The 15,864-nt window shown below is 48.4% G+C and overlaps 1 protein-coding gene across 15 annotated transcripts in view; it reads right to left on the reverse strand.

The window, feature by feature from the left end:
* Window positions 1-15,864, reverse strand: part of MAP4 (microtubule associated protein 4) — a 98,789-nt gene that overhangs the window by 28,315 nt on the left and 54,610 nt on the right. For 12 of the 15 annotated variants that reach the window (XM_075827848.1, XM_075827845.1, XM_075827843.1 and 9 more), the window contains 2 exons: window positions 15,332-15,448; window positions 12,780-14,084 (listed from right to left, as the gene is read on the reverse strand). In XM_075827848.1, the coding sequence (XP_075683963.1) occupies window positions 12,780-14,084; window positions 15,332-15,448 (1,422 nt within the window). Of the gene's footprint in view, window positions 1-1,823; window positions 3,325-12,779; window positions 14,085-15,331; window positions 15,449-15,864 lie in introns of those variants that run through there. The other 3 variants (XM_075827841.1, XM_075827840.1, XM_075827852.1) reach the window with 3 other exon arrangements.

Consider the following 15,864-nt stretch of genomic DNA (forward strand, 5'->3'; position numbering starts at 1 on the left):
TGATTAGAATTGTGGATTTCCACCATGGACCCCCACTCAATGTAACACGTGGATTTTGCGTCTGAATCGCCACAGACTTGAGGCGGATTTCTTCCGCTTTGTGTAGACCTACCCTTAAAGGGGTTTTTGTATCCCCCAACTACAGGATACATATGTGATCGCTGGGGGTCCGACCACTGGGACGCCCAGTGATGAGGAGAAAGGGGGACAGAAAATACCCTGGAGAGCTCAATGAGAATGGGGCGCATGCTTGGCCAGCGCTGCATTCGTTTTTATGGCACTTCCGGGACCAGGTCCTTGGCAGCTCCATAGAAATGAACGACCTTTGCATGGAGCACGTCTGGGGAGTTCCAATCCTCCGTACTCATCGCTGGGGGTCCCAGCGATCACACCTGTATCCCCTTATCCTGTAGATATGGGGATACGTGTTTGTGGGAAAACCCCTTTAAGACCTAACTACACAGGGGGACTGCGGTACAATATCAAATATCTTACACTCACCGGGGTCCAGGGAGCGGAGCTGTAGGGATCGGTTTGTAGGGTCCCTCACACTGTACAGCGGCTTTAGTCGGGGATCAACCCCAGATTTATGGAGAAAGTACAAAACGGAAGAGTCCGCAACAAGAGGAGAACGAAACCTCACAAACCCCAAACCATACAGATCCCCTCCAGGGTAACACCGCACAGAAAAGTCTTTGTTTAGGGAACGGTTGGGTGTTCGGCAGCACAGATGTGTAGGGGAACCTATAGGTTTCTGCAGACTTTCCACCACGCATTTCGCTGCAAAATCCAAACACGTCACAAGCAGATTTTGCCCTAAACATCGCAAGGAGTTTAATCCTCGGTGAAAAATCGCAACAGAATTGACGTGATGCCGATTTTTTTTAAGTCAATTCTACAATGATTTTACATGTGAATGAGATCTTTAGAAACCCCCATCCGCAGAGACTGCACGGTAAATTGCTCCGCTCCTGTGACTTCACCCAATCTGTGCGCATATATAGCAGAGCCGAATTTATTCCAACAGAATATCCCACAAAATGGATATACGACATGTAAGATGGGTGCCCCCACCCAGTCTTTGCCTAGAATGAAGGGGCCGTGCCTCGCGGACCCTCATTGAGCAGACATTGTCATATTGGGGGAAAACTGCTTCATCTCTTCCAGGCTGCATCATTTCTGCTTCTTGAAAACCCCCCTGGAGATGATCACAAAGAAAACCTGTAACAGCCATGAAAAGCCACAGACCGCAAGATAACCAGCTGTGCCAAGTGACACTCAGTAAGCTCTGCTACATCTCTCCATTGAAGAACAAAGCCGCTTTCAATACGGGCGCTAAAACCTTTTAGGACACCGCTTATGGCATTTTATGAAGGGTAGGGATAGGGGGGGCCGGGCATATCCCCCCGCGCCGTACACATCAGCTACATAATCCTTCACACAGAACATCTGTCACTAGAACTGAAGCCCAACAAAAATGTCAGAAAAGCCATTCAACCAGGGAGAATAAAAGGATTCCGCCATTAATCAGCTGGGTGACAACCTTCTTCGGAGCTCTAGTGGCAGCCATGTTGGTTGCCAACGGGATTTCCAGACTCCTGAATGGCAAATATGCCTGGTTATTCTGCCGTTCAGGTCTCTGGAAAAGCTGGGTGACACCGCCTGTGGTAACTTAACTTTCCCTTAGACCGATATTGCTGATTAGAATATTTACGACAGCTCAAGAACTTGGGGTTTTGGGGGATTTTAGTTGGAAATGATCCTTAAATTCTTCTAGGACTTTGCCCACGGTCCACCAAGACATCAATATACATAATACTTACCCTCCCGGATCTCTTTTTTAGTAGATAATGGCGAGGCACTGGCGCGGTCATTATCCGCCACGTTCTCGGTGCCTGTCCGGTAAGTCTTCAGTCTCATGTCCTCCTCAGAGACATTGGAAGGGATTGGAGACTCCATTTGCTTTAGGCCGTTCTTCTCTCCGGTGCCAGCTTCCGGGACGTCATCCAGCTTTCTCGATGGCATGGCCAAGGACAGAAGGTCCTGACTGGCTAATAGAGACCCATCTCCAACTTTTTCATCCTTAAAGCAGAGGTGCCCCTTCATAGGCGAGTAGGAGGAGAAGGCGGCAATGTCCTGCCTGGAGCTGAAGTCGTAGCCGCTCGTCTGCTCTTCAGCTACGGTCATGGACCTTTTCATAGAGTTGGCTTGTTTTTTGGCCAGGGTGTTCTGGTTGTGGTTCATGCCGCCAGGTGGTGACCATAGATCAGCGTTCTCTTTAGCTCCAGAAGTCTCGGGGTACTTATCGGCAACGTTGGCCGTTTGAGGAACAGCCAAGTGTGAGCACTCGGACATGGCGCGCCTGATCGCCTTCCTCTGATAGGAGGCTCTATCTAGTAGTGGACAATCCTCTAGACTGTCGAGCCGATCATCTGTGTCCACGTTGAACCCGTCTTCATCTAGGTCATTAGAGCGATTGGCAGGGATGGGCTTGAAGTCGTCCTGTGCCAGCTCCACCATGGTTCTCGGTGGATCAGAATGACCACGGGGGATTTGGACGGCACACCCGTTCTTGAGGTGGTTGTTAAAGATGCCAATGTTGGACGGAGAACACTTTTCTTTACTAAGGGAGTTGTCAGTCAGGATGGGGTTAAAATTGGAATTCCAAACCTTCATGCCATGGTTCTGGAAAAGCATCCCCGACTCAGACTGCCCGAAAAGCTGCTGTTTCTTCTCGTTGGTAGTCATCAAGCCGGTTCTAGTCGCAGCTTTTTCCTGGTCGGTGATCGCTTGGATCGGATCGAAGTCGTCAAAGATCCTACACGGTCCACCGGGGGGTAGGACGACATCGGCCGGCTTGGAGCAAGAGAATGGATCTACCAAGAAGGCGAGGGGGTCAGGATTGGAAGGGACCTGGTTACTTTTACTTTGCCCTTCACATTCCCCCTTCTCCTTGGGTCCCAGCTGCAGGCTTTTGTCTAGTTTGGTCTCGAAGAAGCAGAGCTTGTCTTCGTCCGTGAAGCCGGCGCTTTTAACGAGTCCGTCTTTTATTTGCCCTCCGCTGTTCACATTCAGACCGATCTCGTGCAGCTTCCCCTCTGTCCTCTGCCATTCGTACTCCGCTTTGGGGTATTCTCTCTGGGACTCTGTGCCCGGGATGGAGTCAGGGTTTCTGGCATTGCACAGCTGGCTGTATTCCGTGAGAGCGGCGGGTGGCTGATTGGAGAGAGACATTGTTTTCTGGTTTGGCTTGTCCTGGTGTCAGAGAGACGAACATGCAGCGAGTGTGCCTGCCTGCGCTGTGACATCACATCTGCTTCTCTCTTCATGGCAGAGGAGAAAAATTAATCTCCACCTCCTCCGAGCTGACAGAACAGCCTGGTATAGGAAGACAGAGACCCCCCCCCCCCCCCCACCGGCCCCATTGTGATCTGCTCAATACCTGCAATGACCGCCTAGTGCCCCTCATCCCATATCTGCCATAATATGAACTCAAGCGTGGAACAATATGATCGTGCAATATTATGTAACGAATATCCCTAGGTCACCATTTTATGATCGGTGGGGATCAGATTTCTATACCCCCCACCGCTCCTAAGAAAAAAGGGGCTGCAGCGCTAAATTCACTTGTAAATTCTCCCTGCAGATCGTTGCTCCCGGACACCCCGCTGTGCAGGGAACTGCAGCCGACCCCGTTTAGGTGAACCTTGCACTGCCGGGTTGCCAATAGCACCGCTCTGCAGGGCAACCCTACAAAGGGGGATTAGCGATGCAGCCCCTTTATTCTTAGCATCAGTGGGGTTCTATAAGTAGGACCCCCACCGATCAAAGTGATGGCATTAAAGGAAATTGTTCCTTTTGGCCAGCAGATATTCTCCTCCTCTGCCAGCCTTTGTCATAGGACAGTCTGGTTGCTAGGGATATACTGCCTAACAACCAGTGTCTCTTCTATGTGGTTGTCTGGCAGTGCTTCCCTAGCAACCAGTCTCTGGTTCCTCCTCTGCTCCAGGTTAAATTGTGACAGAACTGAGGGCAAGGCACTGAGAAACTTACAGCACACGTTGGTTTATTTCTTTAAGCCGGGCTTTACATTTTCACATTTCTATGCGCTTAATTGCCAGCTGTAACACACCCCAACCCCAGTTCATCCTGAGCTTCCTGGTCCATTAATAGAATTCCAGAACAGGAGATTGAGGCCGAAATCACACAGGAGGAGGAATATACCGCTCTATTCATGGTTTATGGAAAGCTGGGTGACAACTCTTCTAACAGCGGTGAGGTGGTCTCCAATATATCGCATCAGTTCAGGGTCTTTTTTGGAGGGGGGGGGGGTTAAATGTTATGAGACATCTAGAAGAATCAATGACTTATCTGTCGTCGTCCCGTCCGGTTACGCTCTGGTCGGATGTGTAATAATCCGATGTTTCTAAATGAATCTATTCCTCTTGTGTGGCCCCGGGCTCCGTGCAGACCTACTTAGCGTGGGTCCCCTGAAGTGACAGACTGCCCTCCACCGCCTCGCCTTTGGATATTTCAGCTACAAGACGCTGCTATTTCAGGGCCGTGTAGCATTGCATTAGCTGCTGTATACCCAGACACATAGATATGCGCCGCAGGAGGAATCTCACTGCGGTGGGTGAGTGGGCAGGACGGGTATGAATCTATAACACCTCATACCATGTAAACATAGATGCCACATTATAAAAACATGTGACCTTATAATATAGGGATCGGGTCATGTATGAGCAGAACGGGGGTCTGATCCCAAAACAGTTTAACGTCTCATACAGAATAACCGCAAATTCTCCGATGCACCAGCCCCAATTTGTAGTCAATACTGCTCTGTTTTTCAGAGAAAGAAAAGATCGGAAACTCTCTCATAGTTTGTGTGCCAATTTCTCACCTTCATAAATAGGTCTTCTTGCCGTCAGTGAATGGAAACCTCCATTGCATCTAGAAGCTGAAAACCTGTCCTAACCCAATACATCTCACTGATCGTGTTAGAACGCATCACTCTAAAAAATCCCATGTTAATTAAACAGTCTTGACTTCCGGAGGATACATGGTTACCTGAACTGATACATTGTAACAAAAGTATCAGGAGAGAGATGTGTGAGGTTTGCCGTGTTTGGCTCTGATGATTGTCTAGACTGGATACAATTGTTACAAACCCTCAACTGTGAGAACTATTAGGTCAGGCTGGGTTTTCAGCCTCAGGATGTAAACAGGAATGTTTCCATTCACTGACAGCAAGCAGAAATTTGTAAAATAGTAAGGAATTTTAACACAAAGTATATTAGAAAGTTGCAGAACTGCTCCATATACAATGATGAAGCTTTATTATACTATACCTACCCGCACCGTATTTACACACACACTTTACATGCCACCATGACGGGGAAAACGCATTTAGCGTTTCAATAAACCACGCGGCTATTTATTGAAAACAAACGTAAGCACCAAGACAAGTTACAACACCGTATTCCTGGGTCCCAAACGTCACGCCCGGCTCCTATACTGCCCATCAGGAGACCACTCGTGCAAAATATCCTCCCATAAGTACGAGGTCAATCTAAAATCTCCATTTGACTATTTCTCAGGTATATCTGCCCCTGGAAAACAGCCAATATAATAGTCATGGCAGTACCCTTAGTCCTGAACCTTTTCCTACAATCTGGACCCCTAAAAATGCCAACACTAATCTACGAGAGCGGGTCAGTGAACGAGGCGTTATACGGATTTATCCACATCTCTGGAAATCTGGAGGGGCAGGAATCCTTCCAGCACTGCAGGGGTTAAAACCATCTCGATCCCTCCACGCTACACGGAGTAATTCGCCCCCGCGCTATTTTTAGCTCGCTATTTTTTGCCGATTTAACGCTTTCCTTCCAGTTCTCAGTGAATCTCGCTCGCTGGTTTCCACGGCAACGTACCATAAGGAGGGTAACGAGGGAGTCAGAGGCGGCGAGGAAATGACAAATCTCCTGTAAGACGCAGAGGGTAAACGGAGCGCCCCTCCCTTTTTGTGAATAAAGATTTTTTTTTTCTTTATCTATTTCATGCACGTGTCTGCGATAGAACAAGAATGTCCGTCCGAGGCCAATGCAGAGGACGCCGCAATGACCAAACCCCAACCTGACATACAGGAACAGAACAGATTTCCCAGTAATAAAGGAAGTCCTTAAAATAAACTGTCAAGGGCTTAAAAAACAAAATCTTTAAAGCCGTTTCTAGGATGCATCTGTTCCTGGGAAAGCTGGGTGACTGCCGTCACAGCAGCTTCTGTAGGGATTTGTCACCCAACTTTTACAGACTCCTGAATGGCAAACCAGTCTACTCATGAAGGGCCGTGGGGCGCAATGGATGTAGTACAATGCAAATTTGGCATTCAGGGGGTCTGGAAAAGCTGGAGAAATTTCAGTTGTCACTCAGCTTTCCCAGATTACAGATTTAACAGATTAACCAAGGATGAACTGGGCCCAACATTGTGTTGATTATCTGTATCGGGGGTCCACATACAGAGTTCCAAACCCCCTACATAGACAGTTGAATGAAAAATTCTGTGTATCTGCAGCCACCACTAGAGGGAGCAGAGGAGAGCACTGCATACTGTGTTATTATGGAGCTCAATGTATAAACTGTATGCAGTGAGCTCCCCCTAGTGGTGGCTGCATGTAACCTGATTAATATTAAACTGTGTTGATCCCTTCAAAAGGGGATCAATTTAACCATCAAACTCCCAGGACGACAATCCGATGAACGCAGACGCTCAAATATCCCAGATAGTCAAACAGGCAGAGAAGAATTTATTAGCAGAGATCTGCCGGGTAGACGTACGTCCCAGATCACCACGGAGCCGCCAGCTATATGATTATGCAACTTCTTGTCAGCGCTTCTATTCCTGCAGGATATAATCAACCTTTCCTCTATCCCAGACAGTCCCAATCTGCCGGAGAACAGTCACTCGTGGAGGACAATGGGAGCCAAATGTCGCATGAACAACTCGACGGCAACTCCAGGAACCCGTAAATAAATCATCTCTCCACCTACAACAGAACCATGAAGGAAAAGCCGCAAATAAAATCCTCCGATCCCTCATTTAACCTGTTATTGTCGCGCTGACTGCAGCGTTCTAGCGCTCTGCACCAAAGAACGGTCACCGCAGGGTCAACAATTTTCAAGGAACAAGGCAGCACATCCAAAAATAGGAATTTTATTTACCCACAAGTGTGCGGTTTCAGTCCAGCAGGACCTTTCTCAAGCCTAGGTCCTTGAAAATTGTTGTTTCCATTTGTGGAACCTTGGATCCGGTTCCTGTAAAGGTTTGCACCCATCATATTACACCAAATCTTCTCTCCGGTGCGGTGATCACCTTCCTTTCTAGAGCGCAGGGTCAGACTTTCTAACCATGGCCAAACAACCCCCACCCCACCAGTGATATTGTCAGTGGGCTGTAGCCCCCCGGATGCAGTTATCAGTATAAACACACGTATTAATCAAGATTAGTCAAACCATGCAAAAAACTGTTTAATCAAAACTAGTTCGGGGAGGGGGGGGGGGGGTAGCTGCCCATAGTCGTGGTTGACCCCATCTTCACACCACATGGGGTATATGGACATCATAAACTGGACACTAGTCCTTTAAATGAGACTATCGGCGGCACTTTCCTGCCGTGTGTATATAAGAGGAGCCGGGTATGACCGGACGCGGTCACCGTTAATATTAGCAGTGCACCACACTCAAGCAGCGATGGCAGCAGCGAGACAGCCAACCCTCATGCCGTCGTGGTGGTGCGTGCAGCCATGCTTTGCTTGTAAACTCCATGCCAGAGGATGCAAAATAGAACGCACCTTTTTCCGGCCTTTGCTGACTCAGACGGGTCTCCTTTGGCCGTTTGGGTTTCTCCGTGGCCAGCCCGGCAGCTCTGGAAAGCGGCAGTGGAGGAGGAGCAGCACCTCTGGCCTTTGTAGGCCTCATGTAGCCTTTCAGAACTTCAGTTTTGGTTTTCTCCTCTGTCTTGTGACTCTTTGGAGGTTCCTTCCCTATAGGACGACGCTCCTTCAGACCAGGAGCCGAGGTCTTCACTTTGGTCTTGCTAATATCATTGGTGGCTTCTCCAGCCAGAGCTTCATGTGCGGCAGGCAAGACGGTTGGTTGCTCTTCAGCAATCAGTCCTGCTTTACCCCCATCTTCCATATTTAAAGACTTCATGTCACTTCCAGGAACATTTAGGACATCTTTGGGGACATTGACTTCAGTGAAGATTGAAGTATCTCCCAAAAATGAAGTCTCGCTGGAGACATCCAACTTGGGAGTGGTCGATTCCAAAATATCTCCTTGAAGGTTGAAATTATAGTCAGGCATGCTTAGGGGTGTTAAAGAACAACTCTTAATGGGTCTGGAAACCTCAGACGGTGGCTTCTCGGTTACATGAATGTCACTTGCATGGCCAAAACTTCTCTCCTTTACTGGAGATGCTGGAAAATCAGACAATCGTTCTTCAGGAACCATCGGATCCGATGCTCTGTGCACTTCTCCAGCTCCTAAAGTCTCCACAAATTGAGGAACCAAAATTACACTTGGGTCCAAGGTTATATTAGGGGGGTCCAATGTGTCCGACTTCAGTTCTAGTTTGTCTTGAGGTGTTTCTCCACCAAGTGTTGAGAGATCGTCACCCAGCCATCCTAATAACGGCGTCATGAGCGGAGTTTGTCGCTCTGGTTGGCCACTTCTTACATCATATGGAGGAAGGCTGAAATCTTGGTTAACAGGACACAGCCCTTGAGGAAGCTCCTGAATTACGTCCTCCAGTGGAGTAGAAGGATCTACAAGACCACCCGCTGAATCTTCTACATGATCATTTCTAATGAGACCACATTTTGCATCTACCAAAACTGGGCTTTCCTTTTTCTCTGAACTATAAGGACGCTTTAAAGACCCACGTTCGGCTTTCTTAGAACTTGAAAAATGTGCTTCCTGGGGTTGGTCACTTGGTTGCGGGATGACGGCCGATACCTCAAGACCTCGGTCACCAACATCAAACAAACCTTTTGCACCATTTGATTTTGCTTTTACTTTTCCCCTTTTGCTTTTTACTTGTCTCTCAAAGGAAACGCTTCCATCACTTTGAACAGTTTTTGGGGCTGGAAGTGGCTGGTCAGTTTGGACGATTGGCTCGGACTGGCTCTCTATCGCAGGAGAACTGAAAGGGAAGAGTTCCCTGCTCTCCATGGCTGTGCCAGGCTTATTTTCTGGAACAGGCTCATTACTCTTTAAGTCGGTGCCAGGCATATCTTCTGGAATGGGCACTTTGCCATCCTGGATTTTTCCAGGCGTATTCACTGTAACAAGTACTTTGTCATCCAGGGTTGTATCAGGTTTACTTTGTGGAAGGGGCTCCTTGTCGCCCAGGACTGTATTACCCTTACATTCTGGAGTATGCTCTTTGTCACCGAGGACTGAAGCAGGCTTGTGATCTGGAAAGGCCTCCTTGCCATTCAAGACTGGACCAGGTTCATTTTTTGGAGTAGGAGCTTTGCGGCCAAGAACTTTATCAGGCTTACCTTCTGGAATGGGCTCCTTGCTGCCCAGGACTGCATTATTCTTGTATTTTGGAGTATGCTCTCTGTTCCCCAGGATTGTTCTGGACTTATTTTTCGGAGTAGACTCTTTGTCACCTAGGACTGTAGTGGACTTCATATCCAGAAGGGGGTCATTTTCAGGTGCCGAATCTGTGTGTCCTAGAACTGTATCAGGCTTGCCTTCTGGAAAAGGCTCCTTGCTGGCTAGGACTGTACCGGACCTATTTTCAGGAACAAGCTCTTCACCATCCAGGAGCGTGCCAGGCTTAGTATCTGGAGCAGGTACATCCAGGTGTGTAACAGGTTCACTTTCTGGAATGGACTTTCTGCCAGCCAGCATTGTATCAGACTTTTTTGCTGGAAGGGTTTCTTTGCTGTCCAGTACTGTAACCGGCTTTTTTTCTGGAACGTGCTCCCTGCTGCCAAGAACTTTACCAGGCTTACTTTCTGGAACATGCCCTTTGCCCTCATTGACTGTGCCAGGCTTTATTTCTGGAGTTGGCACTCCTTCATCCTGGACTATACCAGGCTTTTTTTCTGGAACAGGCTCCTTGCTGTCTAGGACTGTACCAGGCTTACTTTCTGGAACAGGCACTTTGCCCCCTTTGACTGTGCCAGGCTTTATTTCTGGAGTAGGCACGCTCTCATCCAGGACTGTACCAGGCTTTTTTTCTGGAACATGCTCTTTGCTGTCTAGTACTGTACCAGGCTTACTTTCTAGAACCGGCTCCTTGCTGTCTAGGACTGTACCAGGCTTACTTTCTAGAACCGGCTCCTTGCTGTCTAGGACTGTACCAGGCTTACTTTCTAGAACAGGCTCATTGCTGTCTAGGACTGTACCAGGCTTACTTTCTAGAACAGGCTCCTTGCTGTCTAGGACTGTACCAGGCTTAATTTCTGGAACAGGCTCCTTGCTGTCTAGGACTGTACCAGGCTTAATTTCTGGAACAGGCCCTTTGCCCTCATTGACTGTGCCGGGCTTTATTTCTGGAGTAGGCACTCTCTCATCCAGGACTGTACCCGGCTTTTTTTCTGGAACATGGTCTTTGCGGTCTAGTACTGTACCAGGCTTACTTTCTGGAACGGGCTCCCTGCTTCCAAGGACTGTACCAGGCTTACTTTCTGGAACAAGCCCTTTGCCCTCATTGACTGTGCCAGGCTTTGTTTCTGGTGTAGGCACGCTCTCATCCAGGACTGTATTAGAGTTAGTTCCTAGTACAAGATTTTTGCCTTTTGGAACTGCATCAGTCTCCTTTTCTGGGAAAAGTGGTCTTAATTTGGGCTCTATGGACCCCAGCACCAACTCAACCACAGTATCGGTGAGCATTAAAGGCGAACACGGGATATCCTCTACTTTAGGTATGCCCGCACCCAAGCTAGCTGATACCTGGTGACTGACCGGTACAGCACTGGTTAATGTGTCCTGCTCATCAAAAGCTTTGCTGGGCGGCAGATCATCACTGTCTAATCCTGCGGAGGTTTCCTTAAATACCAGTAACTCTCTGGACACATTGTTAGGCTCTAGGCCATGACCAAAGTCCACAGCCAGGGGCTCGGTGGTGGCGGAGCGTACATTTTTATTGACATTTTTGCTTTTTAGTTTAGGATCTCTTACTTTAGAATTATGCAATTCATCTAGTGGTATTACAAGGGGTGAACGCTTTTTCTCATGGAGAACCTCCCTTTCTGGATATAATGGCGGCCCTATGGACATACTTCTGGCCTGCACATCTAACTCAAGGTCGTCTAAACTCCTCTGCCAATGCTTTGGGTCTTTCATGTGCCCTCCACGACTATAACTGCCAGTTCTCTTGTCCTTTTTAGGCTTATCCCACCTTCCCATTTCGACTCCAGCCCCCGGAAAAGCATAGTCTAAGTGCTCGTTCACACTTTGTATTTTTTCCAAGAGGATCTCCTTACTTTCATCTCTTTTTGACAAAGTTTTCAGGGTTTTCTCTGAAGTGGAGAGCAGCATTTCTGGATGTAAATAAGGGCATTTAGCGACATCTGTGTCAGCAATTCCAAATATAGCCTCCATAGGGGTGTCCGGTTTCCCACTTTCTCCCATGAGGGAAGGCCTTACATCGAAAAAGCTTTTATCCACTTGGTCGCCAGGTGGGGTTTCAGAGGGTATGACTGAGGGAGAATGTATTTTTTGTGGAGCTTGCTTTAGTTTCTCTGAGGAATACAATGTCAGGTCACCTTCCCTCCCTGCAGCGCTCTCCAGGGTACTCCCGGGTAGGGTAAGATTAGCGGCAGGCATGGTGCCATTTGCTGCACTGTGTGTCTCTCTCTTAGCAATACCCAGAGGTTGCTCCGACAGATGGTCTTGTCTTGTAAGAGGCGCCACGTGTCCCATCTGCCCCGCACTGGTGTATAAACGCTCGCTGCCAGTTCTGGCAAACGCAGAGACATCGTCATCACCAAACTCCAATTCTTTGGGTGCATAAGCTTTCCTCTGTTTTGTTTTCTTCTTTTTCTTTTTCATGGCTGTTTGGACGCCTTCTGGATCGCCCACATCCCTTGCAGCTTCCCTTCGGGTTTCCATCATATCGTGGGCTTTTTTATGCAATGCTTTGGCTCGAGAGGCCGATGTTTCGGAATAACCAGGCTGAACAGGGGGCGGATTTGGATTGGCTGAGAAAGGCTCTAGGATTGTGTCCGAAATGAGCGTTTGAGCAGTTTTGGCTCTGCCCAGTCGTCGGTCATTTGTTTTGTAAGTGTTTTGCTTTAGGGGCACTGTAGATATAACAGGAATGTGTGAGGTTTTTTCCAAACTAATCCAGATTTACACTAAACAGGTGTGAAGGATATGCATACATCTTACAGTCTGTGGCAATGCCCTGTGTGGACCCTTAAAGCCAACACAAAGAGCCTGTGGCTATCAATAACTAAACTCCTTTGTCTGGATTCTGGAGAATATACAGGAGGTTATCCTCATACCAAAAAGTAGAACATAACCCACAAATAAATCTACGCATTATAGGATTTTATGCTAAACATTATAAAAATCATCTATTCTGTACTTCAGTGCCCCATCTAAACCTAAAATTCAGTAAAGGCTGAAAATATTAGAAAACTGGAAAATACAATAGTGAGACACTGGAAAGACAAACCTGGAAAATTACTACAGCGCAGCCCAATGGAAACAAAGTGCCACAATTAGGAAAGAACATTACATTAATTCTTCTCCCTTACCTTGGTCTCCAGGATGAAGAGCATCTCTTCCGAGAGGAGTTTCCAGCTGTGCAGGTGGCACTTCAGGTGGAGGCTTTATTTCTGTAACAAGAGGAGTGAATGCTTCTCCTGGGATCTGGCTGACAGGTGAGGCAGGGGAGACCGGGGTCTCTACTGCCTGGGTTAATGTAGCAGGGGAGGCCGGAGCACCTGAGTCCTGAACTACAACAGGGGAGGCTGGAGCTTCGGCTTCCAGAACCAATGCAACCGGGGAGGCTGGAACCTCGTTTTCCTGAACCAATGCAACAGGGGAGGCTGGAGCTTCGGCTTCCTGAACCAATGCAACAGGGGAGGCTGGAGCTTCGGCTTCCTGAACTACAACCGGGGAGGCTGGAACCTCTGCTTGCTGGATCAATGCGACCGGGGAGGCTGGAACCTCGGCTTGCTGGATCAATGCGACCGGGGAGGCTGGAACCTCGGCTTGCTGGATCAATGCGACCGGGGAGGCTGGAACCTCGGCTTGCTGGATCAATGCGACCGGGGAGGCTGGAACCTCGGCTTGCTGAACCAATGCGACCGGGGAGGCTGGAACCTCGGCTTCCTGAACCAATGCGACCGGGGAGGCTGGAACCTCGGCTTCCTGAACCAATGCGACCGGGGAGGCTGGAACCTCGGCTTCCTGAACCAATGCGACCGGGGAGGCTGGAACCTCGGCTTCCTGAACCAATGCGACCGGGGAGGCTGGAACCTCGGCTTCCTGAACCAATGCGACCGGGGAGGCTGGAACCTCGGCTTCCTGAACCAATGCGACCGGGGAGGCTGGAACCTCGGCTTGCTGGATCAATGCGACCGGGGAGGCAGGAGCTTCTGCTTCTTGGAACAACTCAGCAGGGGAGGCTGGAGCCTTAGTTTCCTGGTCTACAGCAGCTGGGGAGACTGGACTGACTTCTTCCTGGACCGATTCACCAAGTGATGTAAGAGGTTCTACCTGGATCTCTGCAGGGAACGGCTCGACTGGAGAAACAGGGGAACTGCCCTGGATCAATTCAACAGGTGAAACAGGGGGCTCTGCAGAAATCTGTGCCGCAGGGGACAGAGGGGGCTCAGTACTGGTCTGACATTCAGGAGTCACCTGCTCTGCGTCAATGTCTTTAGGTTGGTCGCTGTCCCCAGATAGAAGGATGGAGGCAGCTTCGTCCCGACTATCTTCAGCAGCGGTGGGGTTGTCAGGACTTTCATGGACATCATTTTCTGTATTCGGATCAGGGCTTTCGATGGAGGTAGAACTTACGTCTTCATGGTAAAGATCAGACTTGGGCAAATCTTCTAGAAGAAAGGGAAAAAGAGAACATTACATTATAAGTAGATAAATGGATGATTGATGGAGGAGCACCGTATAGCTGAAGTGCGTCCATGTGCACATACAAGGTGTGACACCGCAGGCGATATCAAGTACTTCGTTAATACGACATTGTGGGCTCCAAGCATAGAAATTGTTTCATGCAAAAAAACGAGGGCAGAAGATGAAGCATGACCTGATAAAACTACAACAAATATACACACCAGAAGCTCGTTCTACAGATTGCCACGTCTCTCCGGGGTAGTTTACGGTGTATTAAAGATGGCCGCACGCAAACTTTGCGAGTCTCAATACGTAGAACATTGGCTACTACTTTTACCACAACTTAAAGTGCCCCTAAAGCTAAAGACCACAGCTCAAGAGGATCCTATAGGCGTTAAAAATACAAAAAAAAACAAACAGGGGGCGTGCGAGATTGAGTAGGGACAGCCATCTCCATCATGCACAGGCACAATCAAATAGGCCAAGCAGGTATGTTCATTGCATCGTGATCGGGGATAATTGACTGACGCCGCTTATCTCCTGGGGTTAAAAGATCTAACAATATAGTCTTTAAGGGGCAGCAGGACTAAAAAAAGAATATGCACGTTAACCATTAGATTGTAGACGGATGTGTACGCCCATATTAAAATCAATGCATGGGGGGGGGGGGGGGGGTGAGACACTTTTAGCCTCTCCTATGGGTGGAGTACTAAGGGCCGATTCCTGCCAGTTTCCAAGGAATAATCAGCGGGATGTCATGTTTACCTACTGAGATCAGATACTAGACATGGCACAATACAGTCTGCGCTGCTATAACAAAAATTCCTCCATCTATACAGCAAAACATGGTGGACACAAAATCGCATACCCAGCTGCTTCTAGGATCGGTCATACACGCCACAAGGGGGTTCTTAAAGTGTAACTAAACTTTTAAATAACTTGACATGTCAGAAGTCTTGATTGGTGGGGGTGCGAGAACTCATCTCTGAAGGCGTTTCCTTGGAGAATTGTATGGGCTTGATAGAAAGTCTATGGGACAGTAAACCGCTCGCTCAGTTTTCCTAAGAAAGTCGATCAGAAACAAAGCGGCACAGCGCTCACCCGACAGCTTCCACCGCAATCGGTAGGGGGTCTCAGTACTCGGACCCCCACCGATCAAAACTTCTGACATGTCACAAGTTATTTAAAAAGGCTTCGTTACACCTTAAACGGTTATTCGAGGTCTCCTTACCTGGGTAATGTTTTTCTAGATAAGCACTTTCCAATCCGGGTAGAAGTTGGCTCTCTGCGTTTGGAGCTTCATCAAACTGTGACTCCTCCTCAGGTGTCAGCGGGTTTCCTTCATGTTCTGAAATGCAGACAAACAGGCAGATAAAAAGAAATCCATGGGCATGGCTTCCTCAGTGCTAGAGGAACTACAAGTCCCAGCATTACCTGCCAGCAACAGGTGAAGCGGAAAAACTCAAAAACTAATAAAAAAGGCATTAAGAAACTTAATGCAGCGTCCAAAACACAGCAGCGTCCCAAGCAGGAAACCTACACCATACAGGGTCCAGCTGGCGCTGTGTAAATCACCGGGGATCCTCGCTTACAACAGGCAGAATCCAGACACGGGAAAGTTTTGAGTGAAGTGAACGATCACGCTGCAGAAGAAAACAGCTCAGAGAAAGAAAAGTTCTGTCCTGTCGTGTGTCAGCAAATTTGTCTTCAGACGACGAAGAGCAAGAGGCTTCTGGCAAATTAGACAGCGCTTCCTCAGCGATC

Source organism: Rhinoderma darwinii, chromosome 5, assembly GCF_050947455.1.
Source record: "Rhinoderma darwinii isolate aRhiDar2 chromosome 5, aRhiDar2.hap1, whole genome shotgun sequence".
Classification (NCBI taxonomy): Eukaryota; Metazoa; Chordata; class Amphibia; order Anura; family Rhinodermatidae; genus Rhinoderma; species Rhinoderma darwinii.